Source organism: Mustela putorius, unplaced genomic scaffold (genome assembly GCF_011764305.1).
Source record: "Mustela putorius furo isolate JIRA1106 unplaced genomic scaffold, ASM1176430v1.1 tig00003913_pilon_pilon_pilon, whole genome shotgun sequence".
In the NCBI taxonomy this organism is placed as follows: domain Eukaryota; kingdom Metazoa; phylum Chordata; class Mammalia; order Carnivora; family Mustelidae; genus Mustela; species Mustela putorius.
The window spans coordinates 3,355,018-3,372,911 of record NW_025422060.1 but is presented as its reverse complement, the minus strand read 5'-3'; the positions used below and the strand labels follow the sequence as shown (position 1 = coordinate 3,372,911).

The 17,894-nt window shown below is 37.6% G+C and overlaps 1 protein-coding gene across 15 annotated transcripts in view; it reads right to left on the bottom strand.

The window, feature by feature from the left end:
• Positions 1–17,894, bottom strand: part of PARD3 (par-3 family cell polarity regulator) — a 653,655-nt gene that overhangs the window by 174,189 nt on the left and 461,572 nt on the right. For 12 of the 15 annotated variants that reach the window (XM_045069142.1, XM_045069147.1, XM_045069143.1 and 9 more), the window contains one exon: positions 2,440–2,550. The exons of the other annotated variants lie outside the window; for them this stretch is intronic. In XM_045069142.1, coding sequence (XP_044925077.1) covers positions 2,440–2,550 — 111 coding nt within the window. The remainder of the gene's footprint in view (positions 1–2,439; positions 2,551–17,894) is intronic. 15 annotated transcript variants of the gene reach the window in all.

Sequence of the window (17,894 nt, the reverse complement as noted above, 5' to 3'; positions counted from 1 at the left end):
TAATGTGAAAGGAGGTGTTTTGCTACTAATCGGCGCGAAGCAAAAGCTATGATGAGATTATAAACAGTGCTTTATTTATTTTTATCTGCTCCTCCACCCAAATTCTCCCCAAAGAAGTTGCAATTTCCTTTCTCAAACAAAGCATCGCCAATGCCAACAGACAGAATAGAAAGGAGGGCATACAAAGAAAGGCTTCGCCTATCCAAATAACAAACATACTTGTAAAAACTGTTACTGAAATACGAAGTCAGAGTATAATAGTTTTCTTAGATTATGAAGCTAATTGATTTTTTTTAATGGACCATTTACTTGTTCCTTGACCCTGAAAGATTTTTATTCTAGGCCTCCTGTACATTGTAAATTCATTATGACCAACCTAGTTCCCAGAAGTATTGCATCATTAGAGGTACAGAGACGGAGATTAAAAGCAAAACTGCAAGTGAACTGTGCCTTAGGCAAATTAATAATACAAGTGAAACCATTATATAAAAATCATTGTTTGGCTGCAAAAACTTGACTATGCATTTTAACAAGTATCTTGGAAAATGTTGATAGAATTCTGCATTGAAACACAGTGATCACCTTAAACTGCAAGAAAAGGATATTGCAAATATGGATAAGGTACTGGATTAATGAAGCTGTCCGCTATGGTTGGCAACAACATAGGGGAAAAATATAATGTTACTACCGCTAAGATTTTTCTCTAGCTAAGTCACATTATTTGCCTGTGGATAAATCTGAGTACATATGTTCAGCTGCTATACACTCTATCCTACACTCTCTTAGGATATAAGTTTATAGTACTGAGCAATTAAATGCCATATTGTATGGACTAAGGAATATTGTGTGTCCAGGCCTGACAACAGTGAGCTTATTAATAAGCTTGAGGATCGGGGAGCCTCGGTAGCTCACTGGGTTAAGCCTCTGCCTTCGGCTCGGGTCATGGTCTCAGGGTCCTGGGTTCAAGCCCCACATTGGGGAGCCTGCTTCCCCTTCTCTCTCTGCCTACTTGTGATCTCTCTGTCAAATAAATAAATATTTTATTTATTTATTTTTTAATTTTAATAATATTTATATTATTCATTACAATTTATTATAATATAATAATTTAAAAATATTATAATTATTATTTTATTATTATTATTTATTTTTAAAAAAATAAGCTTGAGGGTCTCAAAATTGCTGAGGATTAGAAAGGGTCCCAGAAAGCAAGAAAATGGAAGGATTTAAAAAATAAATAAATAAAAACTGGGGAAGAATCAAAAGAATAAATCCAGTCTTGCATCACAAATTAAAAGTCCCTATTTTTCCCAGTTACGTATTTAGTACTCTGAAAAGCTATGCATAGAAAATCAGAGTAACTATCCTAGCCTAAAGCCTCGGACATGGGAGAAAGATGAGTAGAAAAATACACAAACAGTAATCTCTTCTAAAGAAAACCATGGTAGAATATTCTTTTCAGTTCTTTCATTAAACTCGAAAGTGCCCCGACTCTAGAATTGTTAGCAAGAATCTGGAGATGTAGACACTGGGCTCTAATCTTATTTATGGACAATACTTAATCTTTTAGCCTCACTCAAGGCACCCTCATTTCCCGGATGATTCCAAGTACAACAGGTATAGATAGTGTCTCTTGCTATAGGGGTCTGAAACCACAAAGAGGAGTTGGCTGTGAGCCTGTGAGTAACAGAAGTTCAAGGCAAGGCGGTGGTTTGCTCATCTCCTGGGAATTACAGCAGGAGAAACTCTAATCACTTATAGAAATGAGTTTCAATTATCTGTCTAAAGTAACTTTTCATGCATTTCACTGGTCTTTGGGTTCTTACCACAGAATGACTCAACAATAGATAACAATCTTTCTGGAAGAGATGCAATCAAATTCAAGTGATAATTTCATAAAATATGATAGGGAAATAAAAAGAGAAAAAAAAGAAACAAATGTCAGGTTTGAGAGGAAAACAACATAGCAAGAAAGCCTTCTTGAGTCTTATTATAAATCAAAATATTTTAAAAGAGATATAAAAATTCAGTTTTATTGCCAGAGAAATAGTCTTAAAAATTATCACAAAATACTATATATTCATAAATGAATGAAATGGTATTGTAACTATTTCCTTATGATTTTAAGAGTGATCATAAATTCAGTCTTAATGTTTATTTAATTCATCTAATATGCCCTACTCTCTTCTAGGCAAAGATCTTAACTCAACCATTAACATTCACTTTAATGCCTCATATAAATACACGTTTTTTCCTTGAATCTTCCTTTACATTGTATCTATCCCACAACCATCAGTGTTCAGACTGACACAGAAAAACTAAAAACCCATTGAGTATAGATTCTTCATATTCAAGAAAAAAAGAAAGAAAGAAAGAAAAAAGAGCAGAAAGGACAAAAAACTCTATCTGGTGAGATTTAATCAAATGACTGAAGTCTACCTCTCCTGCTCCTGCTTCATTCGTATCCTCTCATCTTCTGACGTAAGGGAGTCCTGTATTTTTATTTTACCCGTTTTCTCAATCTTGTCATCTTTTCGATGTTTGCCAAACCTGTTGATAACAAAAAATTCTAATTTGTCAATATATACAAAATGAGTTTTCATTCTTTTGTGACAAAGACATATCTACTCAATGAAATGCGACCTTCCTCAAAATGAGGGTCAAAAATTCTGTAATTCTCCAGTTTTTGCCCAATATGAATATTTTCAATCAGATTACTGGATTCATTTTTAATGAGAACTTTCCAGAGACAACCCTTTTGAAAATGGCCTCAATCCCCCCTTTCTCCTTTGGAGAAACAAAAATAAAAAACAACTCTGCAGTTCATCCCTACTGAACGGAATTAAATACTTTAAATGCTAGAGGCCAAAAATCTGCATTAGAACGGGTTGCTCTTATGACTAAAGAATGGTAATCCGCAATCATCTACTTAATAATCTCTCCATAAACAACTATTCTTATTTTCACAGTCAGGTTTATTGGAAACATTCATCATAGTTTAAAAACTGACAAACAAGGTCATGTTTGCAAGGTTTAAAGTACAAAGGATAATTTACACTGCTACAATGCTTTGAGCTTATTAAATTGAAAGCTTTAAGGCATTCTCCTCAAATGCTATTCTGAAATCTGATGGAAAGCAATTGCTGAATATGGCATCTTTGCCTTTGAAATCTGTATCTGATCAAAAACAAACATGATTCAAAACCGGTCCACACAAACTTTCACAGATGGCCACGGAGCTGGAGGCTCTCTGCGAAAACACTAATACTCCATGCTGGCATCATCCGAAATATCTCTGGAGCCTAGATTTGCTGTCAATTCTTGGTCCTGTTCTGCTGCTTTCCTCTAACAGAGACCATGTTGCCTGGAATGCATGCGTTACATACCCTCAAATAATACTCCTTTTAGTGATTTTGTCACCAGATATTTAAAAAAAAACCTTTTATAGACAGTTACTCAACTAAGCATTCATGAGTATATAAAATACATCGAATATTTCTTTCAGAGGACAAAGTAGAAATCTAGTTTATGATGAACAATTAATCACATTGAAAAGAAGAGTTAAATAAATAAATAAATAAACAGTGGTCCAAAACTGATATTAAAGAGAAAAAGATATTTTAATTAATGGCTTGGTTGGTAGCATAGGTCTTTCTTCTATTAACACAAATCTGATTTCAAATAATGGTTTATACATGAAGTGTCCATGGGATTATCTTACACGTTTACTAAAGGAACACTGTTTACAAAGGGGTTTAGAAATAAGGGAGTACATTCTTAAAATGTTAAAATAGAAAAAAGTTAAAATAACTACCATCACTCATCCTTCAAAAGTTACGTGTATTATTAGACAGTATTCAAAACTGTCTATAAAATTAACTTCTATAAAGCAAATCTACCCTTAAATTGTAACGGTATTTAGAAACTGGAAAATCACTGCAACTGCAGAAAGGGAAAAAGAAAAAGAGGAAAAAAAACTCCCTAAGAAGTTAGGCCCAGAATCTGACCACTTCCCACAAGGGATAAAATATGCACTACGTTTTTAAAACAAACACAAAGCATTAAAAACAAAAACTTTCTCTTGCCTTTATTTTTGTCAATATATCAATAATGCCTAAGAGTTAGTCATAATGACTGACTTTATGGAATGAATTAATAAACAAATGAAAAAGTGAACATAAAAAACTGATACATCACAGTAGGAGCCAACATCTAAAACATAATGTTCATTCATTTGACAAAAATTTATTAAGCATCTACAGGGGGTTCAGGAAAGAGGACAGAACTGGACAAATTAATCTGAGCATCATCAGCATGTAGATGGTATTTAAAGCCCTCATGAATTCCCATCCTGAAAATTCTGCAACACTGAGGCATCTGGAAATAGAAAACGTATTAAATTCCAACTTCAAGAAAAGTGTAAGTTCAAATCTTTACATGATATTTACTTAGATGAGGGCTTTCTAAAGGTAAATCATTTTAACCATTTAGTTTTCCAGTGCATAAATATCCCTCCAATGATACAAGGCTGCAAACTTGTTTTGTTTTGCTTTTAAAGGCCTGGGCTGGTTCACATTGTAAATTACATACATTCAAACCTGTATCATATTTATGAAGCACTACACCATGACACAAGATACATAGTTGACGCTTAAACAACATGGATCCACTTATACCCAGGTTTGTGGTTTTTTGTTTTTTGGTTTTTTTGATAAATATAGTACAGTACTGTAAATGTATTTTCTCCTCAAGTTTTTCTTAACATTCTCTTTTCTCTAGCTTACTTTATTCTAAGAATACGATATATATAACACATACATAAAATCTGTGTTAGTCAACTAGTTATATTATCAGTAAGGTCAACAGTTGGTTATTAGTACTTAAATTTATTTGGAGTCCAATGTTACCCATGAATTTTCAAAAGCACATAGGATCGGCACCCCAATCCCTGTATTTTAAGGGTCAATTGTATCTCTATCTGTACCAAAAGGTACAGTTTAATCTTACAAGAAGATCATGTACAACATTCCTTTGAGTTAATAATATGAGGGAAAACTGAGAGTGGTTGACTTTGCCATGTTTTAAAACAGTTAAGATATTCTTGGTCCCAAACCTAACATAGAGTTATTTTTGTTTTTGTTTTTTTAAAGATTTCATTTATTTATTTGACAGATAGAGATCACAAGTACGCAGAGAGAGAGGAGGAAGCAGGCTCCCTGCTGAGCAGAGAGCCCGATGTGGGGCTCGATCCCAGGATCCTGGGATCATGACCTGAGCCAAAGGCAGAAGCTGTAGCCCACTGAGCCACCCAGGCACCCCCTAACATAGAGTTTTAATCAGCTATGTTAGATCTTTTTTTTAATGATCTCAGCCTGAAAGCTGAAAAGGTTTCTGTTTTAGATCTCAATCTATTAACTTTCAAGTTTCATCTTAAATACACATGATTAAAAAGAATAAAAAAGAGTGAATCCTGATTCAGATTTAATAAGTGAATTTTTTTCCTCATTTATTTGATATTAAAAATATTAGTGTCCTAGGCCAGCCCTGAATAAAATATGCTATTTTATTATATGTAAATTTATTATCAAACTGTTACAGTATACTTTCCTTTTGACATTATAAATTCAAGATTGATATATTAAAAAGCAAAGAAAGCACAGATAAAATGTTTCTAGGTTAGCATTTGGACATTTCCCTTAATGCCTGCCTTAGTTAATAAATTATGTGATTTCTTTAAGACATACTATAAAAGCACAGCATATTACTTTATAATTGGGTAAAAATGAATCCCTTAGTGTAATTTTTTGACAGAATAAAATAAAGACAATAGGTGAAAAAAAAATATACCAACTGTTCTAGAGTGTAAAAAGAACAAGAGCGTAGCTATGCCCTCATTTATTCTCATTGACAATATATTGTAGTGTTCTCTTACAGTGTTTAATTTTTCCTGCAAAGAGGCGGGACAGGATGTCCATGAAAACTTTCAGTTACACATGTATTTTCAAAGTCAGTTTCACAGCTAAAATCGGTGATCAGTCTATGAAGACAATCATTTAATACCAAGCAGCTTAAAACTTGGAAAATACCAACTACATTTATTTTATTATCTTTTAAAAGCCATGGATGAATTTCAAATGGGTCATGTTCCAAAGAAGAGCAAGGCTGAAAAAATCATGCACTAATAATGGTAGGTCCAAACCCATTTCCAGCAAAGGATCAGTTTTGGAACAGCCTTCTGACTAACCTTCCCCCTACCCCCAACATGTTCAAACAGAAAACTCCACCATCCAATGGGTGTGACGCTAGACTAGAAAGCAGTCATGGACCCTACCACTCCAGGAAGAATTTGCTAGTCATATCTTAGGATAAATTAACATAAGGAAATGACCTTTGAAAAACACAAATATGGGGGTGGTGGGGTGATGCAGTCAGTTAAGTGTCAGACTCTTGATTTCAGCTCAGGTCCATGATCTCAGGGTCCTGGGGTGCAGCCCAGACACAAACCCTGCGCTCAGCATGGCATCTGCTTGAGATTCTCTCTCCCCTCCCCCTGTCCCCTCCCCTGCTCATGCTCTCTCTCTCTTTCTCTCTCTCAAGAAAGACAAAAACAACAATAACAGCAACAACAAAAACAAAACACAAAAGCATGGAGACAAAAAGAAAAATAGGAAGCTTGAGAAGAAGTTGATAGAGAAAAATTTCAGAGGTACTGCTACCTGAAGAAGGTGCTGTGGAAAAAATGCCAAGCCACCGAAGACTCCTTCACAATAAGATACAGCCTGATGAGCCCTGTCTTACCAGAGTAGAATTGATTCTAACATTTCTTAAACATATGGCTTTCTTCATAAGGAATACAGCAATGTTTTCATTCAGCTAAAGTAATCTTCAAGTAATCTGCTAAATGGGTTTCACTATGACACGTTACAAATGAGATCACTGCCGTCTGCCAGATCGGCCATATTTATTACTATAGTAAAGAACAATGGGCAAAACCATGCACTTGTTGATGAAAGGGGAAAGAGGAAAAAAAAAAGAATAACAAAGGACTACAACAAAATTCTGTTGTTTTCTATAGAAAGAACTGTCATTAAAAATTTACTGGTAAGAGTTTCATGCTATTGAGCCATCATTTCAGCTTTTAGTAAATTAACCTAATTCTCTCTGCAGTATAAATAACAGTGAAATATCTTACTATTATATTGCTACTAAATTCTTCAGAAAAAATTATGCTGAGTGATAGAACACACAGCATCTTACTATAAATAAAATAAAATAAAAATATAATTGGATTTGTAATAAATGGAACTTCCTAGTATTGTATTTGAAAATGTGATATAGTAGAAGTCTTAAAAATCTTCTGCCATACTTAAAAATAGATGAACAGAACACCCAGCACCAATTATCTTGCGAGCTTTGAGGAATAATTTTTGAAGTAAGATTTTCTTCAATAAAGAAAATCACTGAAATGTCACTTAGAAGGCTGGTATTTCTCATTGCCAATCACCAAGGTCTTTATTTCTAAGGAGGGTTTGCTATAATATTTGCCTTACTTTTTACCCTAACCAATGTGTAGGTTAAGTGATAACGCTTGCCTGGGGGAGAGAACTGAAATGGCTCAAATACAAATTTCGTGTCAGTGACTAGAAGCCCTGTCCTCCCCCAACACCAACTTCTCCACTGGAGCGGCCACCATGCACTTAACTCAATACCCCATGCTGTCTTTTGGCCCTCATCTTTATATATTTGCACCATCACATGGTTTAATCACTTCCTTTCTCTGGGAACTCATTATCTCTTTCTGGAATCTTCCCGGTGTCTCTCATAGACACAGTTAGTTTAGCCACTGTGCTAACCTGTCCTCGTCCACTGTCTGCTGTGATAATGCTGCCCTTTGCCCTAAAGATCCTTGAGATCCAGCAGTACAATGAGCTGGAATCAAGACTCTACAGCAAAACTGAAAACCCTGTCCTGTGTTATTCTGATGTTCTATCAAATTCTCTGAAATGCCTCAGGAACACTCTGTTCACCCAAATCAAAGCAAAACCATGAGCTTGTAACACTATTTCTCTATTTTCCTTTTGTGTCATACTTTTTCCTAAATGGTTTTGATCCAAGTTTCTCTAGAAAATCTTTTCAGTTGATTCTGGTTCAATCTTTTTCCACATTCTTGCTGTCAGCAATGCTCTCAATTCATCACTATGGTCTCTAACACAATTATGAACTTTTTTTTTTTAAGATTTTTATTTATTTGTCAGAGAGAGACAGTGCAAGCTGGAGGAACAGCCGGCAGAGGGAGGAGCAGACTCCCCACTGAGCAAGGAGCAAGATATGGGACTCAAACCCAGGACCCTGGGATCATGACCTGAGCCGAAGGTAGATGCTTAACCGACTGAGCCACCCAGCCATCCCTATTGAACTTATTTTTGTCTTAAAGCCTTAAACTGTTCTAAATTTTAGTTGGAAAAAAAATCTAGCTATATATCTTTATAGAATATTCTACTGCACTCTTACCCATATGCACAGAAGGTATATGTGCACATTTCTGAAAATCAGAGTCTAAAGATTGGTCACCGCATTCAATGTCCATATTTGACAAACAAAGAAACTGAGGCTCAAGAAGTATGCAGAGCTGCCCAACGTCACACTGCAAACTAAGAACAGAGTTCAGGTCACCTCATATGTAGTTTAAGAGATCTCAGTGATTCTAAACTTGGATACTCCTAGAGAAATTGAAATTCCCAGACCTATGAAGTTCACTTCGTGTAAATCCTAAGTGAGACATATAATTGAACACCTGTTGGATGCTCTTTTGATTATTTAATTACATTTAAGTAGAATTTATTGAATTTTTATTATGTACTTTATCTCATTGATTTCCACAACCAGCCTGTGAGGTGGGTGTTACCATCATCCTCCTCTTTAGGGGGAACCTCAAGGGGATTTAATGATTTCACAGGCCATAGAGCAAGTAGCAAACCCGGACATTAGACTCTTTTTACCCAAGATGGGCCCAAGACTCTTTTCACCACACCCAGCCTCAAAAGCTTGAGGAACCAAGAAAAAAACAAACTTGAGGAACCAAAGACAGTCTAACACTTATTCTTTTATGCTCAGAGCAGCTGTTAAACCATCTTTGTGGAAATAAATGAGATAAATCTTGCATTTCCTACAGCAGTGAGGTCCAAAAGGACATTGTTCCCAAATGGAACTTGTCTGTGAAGACCATGAATCTGGATGCAAGGTTAAGAACTGATCCTCAACATTGGGAAGGATCTTAAAAACGACCCACATACCCATTGCTAGGACACTGCCAATATTTCTAAATACAATGATACTCCACAAGTCAAAATTGTCTGTACTGACATATGCAAATACTGCCAGGCAACAGCAGAAGCGTGTCAAACTGTCCAAACCCAATCCAAGGGTAAAACAGCAAGAATTCAATGAGTGCATTTATCTTTTATAATAACACACTCATAGTTTCTGGCTAGCCCTCCCCCCATCTCTTCTTCTTCTTCTTCTTTTTTTTTTTTTTTTTTTTTGTGGCTCAGCCTCCATTTTATAAATAAGATAAAAAACAAGTCACTTCTAACATGTCCTTCCCATACAGGATCTCACATATTTTAGTGACATTTTAAGAACTCGCTACCATGATCGTGCACTGATTTGCTCAGCAGTAGATTGTGGCAATGCTGGGTGAATCAGGGAAGAGAAGGCTGATTATGAAAAGCAGAAAGCTTCTATTTAGGCAAAAAAAAAAAAAAAAAAACAAACCTGGTAATCAACAATGATGAGAACGGAGGCTTAGAAAGGGTACATGACAACTTGATAGTGCTTTTATAAAATGGGATGCCGTTTTAACTTGGCGGAGTTTAGCAGGGGTTCTCTTTAGAAGGAAATTCACAAACTTGAGAACCATTATTTGATTGTGTACAGTTTTCATCAGTGCTAGTCTGATTAGATTTAATAAACTAAATTTGGGATGCTTGATATCCAGAAAAAAAAAAAGAACTTTTTTTTTTTTTTTTTTTAAAGAAAGTATAGCTTCTATTTAACCAAGCTAGAACAGCCTTTAGACATGTAGTATATGAACCCTGAATGGACAACACACCCTTTTCAGGACGCCCATTAAGTGTCCTTATAAGTGCGCTCTTCCCTTGGCATAGCCTGTGTTATCTAATCAAGGATGAACTGAGATGCCTAGTAACCCAGCACTTCAGGAGTCCTGGAAGGATATGTATGGAACAAGGAAATATTAAAACAACAGTAAAGAAATTGAACCTGGCACATATCAATATTAATTTTACAAACATCACTGTAAATCCCAAATATCTTAAAAACAACACCAAACCCAAACACACACACACACACACACACACCCACAGGATCTAGATAGAAAGACTTAAGAAAAAAAAAAAAACAAGCAGACACAGTAATCCTCCAAAACACAAGATAAATACATAAATAACTCTGAAATAATATTTATAATTTGTACTAAGAGCCATTCAAGGAAAATGACAGAAGATGAGTGGAAGTATATCTTAATTATGATGTTAAAGCCTTTCAGGCATCAGCTAGTTCATGGACTACATGACATTTTCTGTAGCAAATAAATTCCCTTTGTAAAATGGGGTCAATTAGTAATTACTATTCCATACAAGATTTTTATAAGGCTTGATACACCTTATTTTTTTTTCAACATATACCCACACAGGTAATCAAACCACACAAACCCCTAACACCCATAACACCAAACATGCAGATGCAAATAATATGAAAAGTATATTTTTTGTTTCCCCTTTAACTACACTGACTTTATATTAAATGATGTGTATATATATAATATAAAATATATATTTATATATAAATATGTGTATATTTATATATATTATTAAATATAAATATATAATATAAAATATAATATTTATTTATATATAAAATACACACACACACCTAAACATAATAAAAACAACACATAATTCTGTTTTTTTTTTTTTTATAAATGCTTAATTTGGCATTGAAATCAGTCATGTCCACTTCTAATGATTCTGAGAATGCCTTTCACACAACTACTTCTCTGGATCCTTTCTTTACTACTATACTCCTAATTCTTGCACTGTTCCTTTTAATGCATTATTGTTTCATAATACAATACTCCAAATTGCAAATTACATTTGGCTCAAGAAGTGATTATGAAAAATACTATCACTGCTGCCTTTGCTCGAATAACTCGGATAATAATGAGAGATTGATTGAGCTCTGAGCAGCCCAAGTGATGAGAAGGGTCAATTTGAACATTTCTATTAAGCTTCTTTTGTTAAATCCAACACTTTGCCAGGTCAGAGGCAAATAATCATACCCTACATCTGGTTACCATGGTTTTCCTTTTCTTAAAGCATCAGAACAATTTAGCAAGTGGTACTGCCCCAAAGGCAGTCCCTATAAGAAATGCTAATGAGACCTAAGTCAAGAAACACATCTATTCAAAAGGGCACTTGAGAAACATAAAAAGTAAAAGAAAGATAGGTTACCCTACACCTTTTTTCCTATTAGGACAAAGAATCGGAAGTATTTAGCACCAGAGATAATCCTAATAATTTCCATTGTCATCTGCCTGATACTCAAATTGACGTCCAGGTTATAAATGCTTCTGTGGCAATGCAAACACATGTACCCTTTAGGAATATCTTTTTTGAGCTGGAAATATTCACCCTCCATTAAATACGTACTGCAAGTCGAAGTCCAAGTTTTAACTACTGATAGGAGATATTTAGTTATAGATACAGCGGAAACCCTCTCAAATATGTTCTGTACTGTGTTTACAGAGCAAGGAAGTGACAAAGAAAATATGATCATTGATGACGGGAGGATGGGAAGGGGAGAGACCTTTTGTATAGCTCCTGGAAATTTTGAAAGATTAAAACTTCCCCAAAGATCTCATTATCTGTAAAGTTAAGGTGTCAGTCAGCACTTTTTTCTGTTGATGAGAAGAAACAATTTCTGTTGATTCACATTTCTTAGAGAACGCTCTCTACAGAGTAAATTAAGAGGTACCGACTTTCATTTTTTATCTTTTGCATATTCAGATTTAATAGTAGGGAGCTGACACGTTTGAGAAGGTCCAACAAAGGGTTCTTTGGGGCGTGAGCTGGAGGCTACTGGCTGTCCCCACCTCCCTGGGTCACAACATCCGCTCAAGGAACAAAGGCCTTATGGTCCCACATCTGGGTCAAGTCGGAGTTCCTGCAGCACGCCTCGGTCCTGGTGAGTTTCACACACACAGATGAGGGCCGGCTGACGGGGAGAATGGCCATGGCCGTTTTCTAGAAAAGCTCCACTCCTCTTCCACACTGTGATTCACTCCACCCAGACGCACAGGACCGCCTCAGAGTTATGACTCAACTGTGGCTCAGGGCACAGCTGCCAGGGAGGGTCTGAAGTCTGGATGGCTCGGGGTCTCGAGCGACAAGGCCTCGGAGTAGGGAGATGTGTTTACTGTCTCATGTCCAATCAGCACAGCCCCCGTGGAACAGGGAACATGAGATGTGACAAATGGCAAACCACCACATTTTTCCTTATTTGACAAAATAGTTCAGCAAGCATTTAAATATAGAACTTGTTGATTTGCACACTGGCCTGGAATTCCTCTCCGCCCAGCGGATTTCCATCTCCCCAGCAGGGTCTCATCTGCCCGGCCTGCTGTGTGGTCTGCGGCCCCACCAGCTCCGCGGCAGGCGTGGGCCAAAAAAGCAGAGCTCGGCGAGAGTGCGCCCTGTTTGTCCAAGAAACCGTCCTGGAACCAGAGCCAAGCCCACGGGTCTCAGTTTAAATTCTCAAGTCTCCCCAGTGACGGCTGCTTTGACGGGAGATCATTATGCTGCTTTTCCTTGGCTGAAGTTGAAGCTGTCAGGCCGAAACGAGTGTGTACAATCAGGGGGTATTAGCCAACGTCACTTTATGGGGATAGTTTGTAATATAAATAGACTTCTACCCCAAATGATCGAGATAACCCTTACATCCTTTTTAGCAAAGGCACTCAGGACACCTATCTAGAAACTAAGAAACTAATGCAGAAAGAAATAATCTAAGGGACAAAAGGCCATGAGAAAAGAACTTAAATAACACGAGCTGACAGATGTACAGCACCTTACAATTCCAAAGCTTTCCATCCATATTCTTTCATTTAGTTCTTAGAAGACACGAGAGGGAGACGTGTAGACGGGAGCCCGAGGTGGCCGGGTGAGGCAGCAGGGGCGGTGGGGCCGGGCTGGGAAGACAGAGCTTCAAATCCACACCCTGATTCTTTCTACCACAGAATCCTCGTCTCCCCTTAGACTGACCTCAGCCTCTCTGAATGCCTCTTAGGTTCCTTGTGTTATTTTATATGTACTGGTCACTCATGAAGTAAAATCTTTATTTAGGACACTGAGATCATATTAAATATAAACTTTAAGGAAGATCACTACGTAAGCACCTGCAGCACCTATGTAGACTGCAACATACTTGAGCATTTCCAGTGTAATGCTAATTCTTAAACACCCGCCAACATGCACGGTGTAGGGTTCCCCCCCACAGAATAACTGAAGTGAGCTGCTCAAGGGGGATCCAAGGACAACCTGACGTAAGACACAGAAGCATTTGGGTAGCTTGTCTGAAAATCAACAACGCAAGGACATGTCACATAGAGGCTGGGGCTGGGCAGGGGCAATGTTTTTCCAGCCTTGGCATTCTTGAAATTTTGACCCAGAGACAATCCTGGGCAGTAGACTGCATGGGGTGGGGGAGGGGGCTCTCTCATGCATCATGGGATGTTCAGCAGCATCCGTGGCCTCTAACTGTACCTACCGCTAGCACTCCTCCCCGTGGATGACAACCAAGGAGTCATTAGACACTGCCAGAAGCCCTGAGGGCAAAACCCTGGGGCCTGAGGACCACTGGGCCAGGGTTTCAGATAAACAACAAAGCTCAATGTGGTATCTTTATTATTTACAAAGAATAAGAAGAGAACTCCTAGTATAGTAAAAGGTAAATCCTCACCCCCAAGTGCCCCAATTATAGGCCTACTTCCCCAACACTAAAGAAGGAAGCTCCTTCTACTGAGATGGTTACGATTGAATGCAGATGGCCCTCTAAGTCCCAGACGGTAAGATCTAGCATGCTGTAACCCAAGAATATATTAGGGAATATATCCATAAAAACCAATCAAGTTAAAAAGGCACCACAGTCAGTATCATCAACATGAGGACACTGATGAAGAGCCTGTATTCCAAAATCAGAAAGACATAAGTTACTTGATATATAACAGTTGGCACTATTAATAAAAATACTATCTATAAAAAATAGTAGCAAAGATGAAATGTAATCATGTTCTAAAGCATGTAGCACTCTGAAGGCAGAAATCACTCAATTAAATAATAGATATGATTTTCTAACAAAAATATCTATATATTCCTTCCTTCCTTTCTTCACTGGATTCCTTCATCCAGTGTGCATCCTCTAGGCTAAGCTGGGAAGACCACGACCCTTTCAAGAGGTGCATATTATAATGCTTTCCAGTATTTGTGGCCCACACCTTGTCTTTCTGGTTAAGCCAAAATGCTCTGGCTAGTCATAGCAGGTCTTGGCCAGCAGGGTAGAATGAGGGCAAACGGCAGCCCAGAGCTATAAAACAGCTACAATCTCAGAGGCCTGACTCCACCTGTCTTCAGAAACAGTGACTCAGAAAGGTGGCTCCCAGCGCAGACTCCCCACAGCAGCTCCTAGCTGTCAGGTATCCCCTTCTTGATCTCCTCAGAAAAGGACGCCTGATTTGGTAGGGAGAGGAAATGTGCCTCCCTGGGATCAAGCTACTTTGCCCAGCCACCTTTGAGAACAGGAACAGAAGACTGTAGAAGACAGTTAGGAGTGTCAACACTGGAGCCAGATTTCTGGGTCAAAATCCCAGCTTTGCCCGACCAGCTATATGACGCACAGCCATACGACTCACTCTGCTTGGACAAGTCACTGAGCCTCTCTGAGCCTCAATTTCCTCTTTAGTAAAATGCAACCACCCTCATGGATTTACATGAGAATTCAGTGCACTCTGCACTGACACAAATAAGCTCTCCAAAAGTACTAACTGTTTTATCATTACTTTTATTGTTAAATTCTGGCTCATAGAAATTGATATGGGACTTCTGGGAATGATCTGTAGAAAGGCGGCCAATTCCACTGAAAGTTCCCTTTCCCCCTTCCTGCTGCTTCTTGCTTAGAATTCTGATAAGATGGCTGCAGCTGTAACCACGAAGGGACCACAAGGGTAGAAATACATGTTTAAGACACTCGTGTTCATCGTGACACGACTCACACAAGCTAAAAGATGGATGCAAACTGTCTGTTGATGGACGAATGGATAAACAAAATGTGAGATAGAAGTAGAGTGGAATATTATTCAGCCTTAAAAAGGAAGGAAATCCTGTCACAGGTTACAGCACGATGGATCTGGAGGACGTTATGCTAAACGAAATAAGCCAGTGACATAACTACTGTTGGAAGTATCCAGAATGGTCAAGTTCAGAGAGAAAGAAAACAGAACCGTGGTGGTTATGGGTGGGGGACGGGGAAATGGGTTTGGTGTTTAGAGGACACATGGTTTCAGGATGTGTGAGAGAAAGAGTTCTGGGACAGACGGTAGTGACAGCCACACGGCAACGTGAATATTAATGCCCCTGGCCAGCACACTTAAACACGGTTAAGATGGTAAACATTATGGCTATTTTAGCACAATTAAAAAAATAAAGACACATGTAGTAAGGATGGCTGAATGAACAGAAGTGGGTCACACTGCAGACACTCTGGGCCTAGAACAGAAGCCCTGGACTGCCTTTCTCCAGACTTCTTGCAAATTAGAGACAAATAAGCCTTGTCTCATTTAAACGACAGTTCCTTGGGTCTGTGCTGCAACCAAACCAATTTGTCCCAGATAAAGGCATGGAGATAAGAAGGCAAGAAAGACAGTTTCCTTTCATATATTTGGCTTTCCAAACAGAAAAGAAAAATACATTCTTTGAAGCATCTTTGTAAATGATCGCACCCCCCCGTCAGCACCTCACTCTTCAGGCCCACGGTTCCCGGCAACTCATCTACTCTTAGGGATGTCACCGTCAAGGTTAACCCAAGGTGGCTGACGCGGGGGGTGGGAGGGCGCCAGCCAAGACTGTAACAGCAGAATTAATGGCGACAACTGAAAATAACCACCGCACAAAGCCTCATCTCTTTTGGCCAACCCTGCAATTCCAACTGAAAGACTTTCAGTATGAAATCGAGATGAAAATAACATTCCATGAGTCAAAAATGATTTTCATTTTCTCCTCATTGTTTCTGATGCTATTTGGATATTCGACAGTTGGTGACTAGAGACTCCTTCACACACTTTCTATTACCTTGGTCACTATTAAGGCTTCTTTCTAACTTAGTTGGCTGCCTGTCAGCCGCACTATATACACAGAACGGAGGACGCTCCTAAATGAAAGGGGGATTTCCCATGGCTGACCAGACTACCTGGAAATAGTATGAAAATTCTGCTTTGGTGAATTACCGAACTTCCATCTCACAAGAAAAATAACATTCAAAGGAATTCTGCTAGACTCCACAGAGAGGGATCTACTCGTAAGAGTAAAAGCATGGAATTTCGACAGTAAAGATAATAAGACCCGTATGGATAAAACTATATTTAAATATGCGACCTTTCCATATAAAAAGAACTCCATAGGGAAAATGTTATATACACTTTTTTCTATTTGTTCATGAAAATTGTGAAGGCAGATCTAAAATCATAGTAGTAAATTATTTAAAGACTGCAATGGTACCTATGACCAAACAACAGCTAACTAGTTATGTTTTCTACTTTTTAAAAAATGATACTTAGCTTATAGTATTTTATTATTGAAGATATAAAAGAAATCAAAATCGTGTCACAGCAGGAAATACACATAATTCTCTATTTTCATGGGAAATATATTTCCAGAAAGAAACCTAGTTGAAATGCTTCGGAATGCAACCATGACTATAAAGTGCATAATATACAGAATGATTCATATTAAAAACACCTGTAAAAAAAATAGTAAAAAGTTTTCTTAAAATAATGCAGATAGGCAGTGCACAGCTAGGAGCCCTTCAGAAAAGGCAACAAACTAAAAATAATGGGCACACGCTCAATATACCAATTTCAATAGTTTACATAAAGCATTAATAGTGTGACTATATCCCAAACTTTATATCCCCTTGGATAGAACATAAAAGATGAACACGGTGGCCTTGAAACACAAAGATATCTGTAAATGGTAAAATCGGTTTGTTCTCTTTTAGAAGCCACGGGAATGGAAGCACTCACGAATCTTGAGAAAATACATCCTGGGAAACAGTTTGAGATGTACATAAGTATACAGTGAGGACTCTTATTATGTGTTATAATGGTTAAATGTCACAATTTGAAAAAAAAAAGTTTCAAAATGAATCTTGGAATGCTGAAAAAATTAATTAAATTTTTTAAAAATGTAATTTAAAGCAGGAACTGTGAGGAATTCAGATACAAGCTTTGTATCTGAACTAAGTACTTCTATTGTTTTGTAAACAGGAGAGAAAATTGAACTAAGGTCCTATTACAATTCAGAGCAGCTGGTGTCATCCTGATCCCCACTCAAGTCTGGTCACAGACTCAGCAGTAAGACACCTGCCAAGACAGACAGAGGAGGAAGACAACACAGAGAGAGGGAATGAGAAATTCTCTCGGACCTCATGGTCAACAAAACCAATAATTAAATTTGTTAAAATTAATCCCTCATATCCTAGTTTCTGTAATTCTTTGTGAACGTCTACAATGGGGATAAATATGTCACTTAAAATGTAATTTCTAT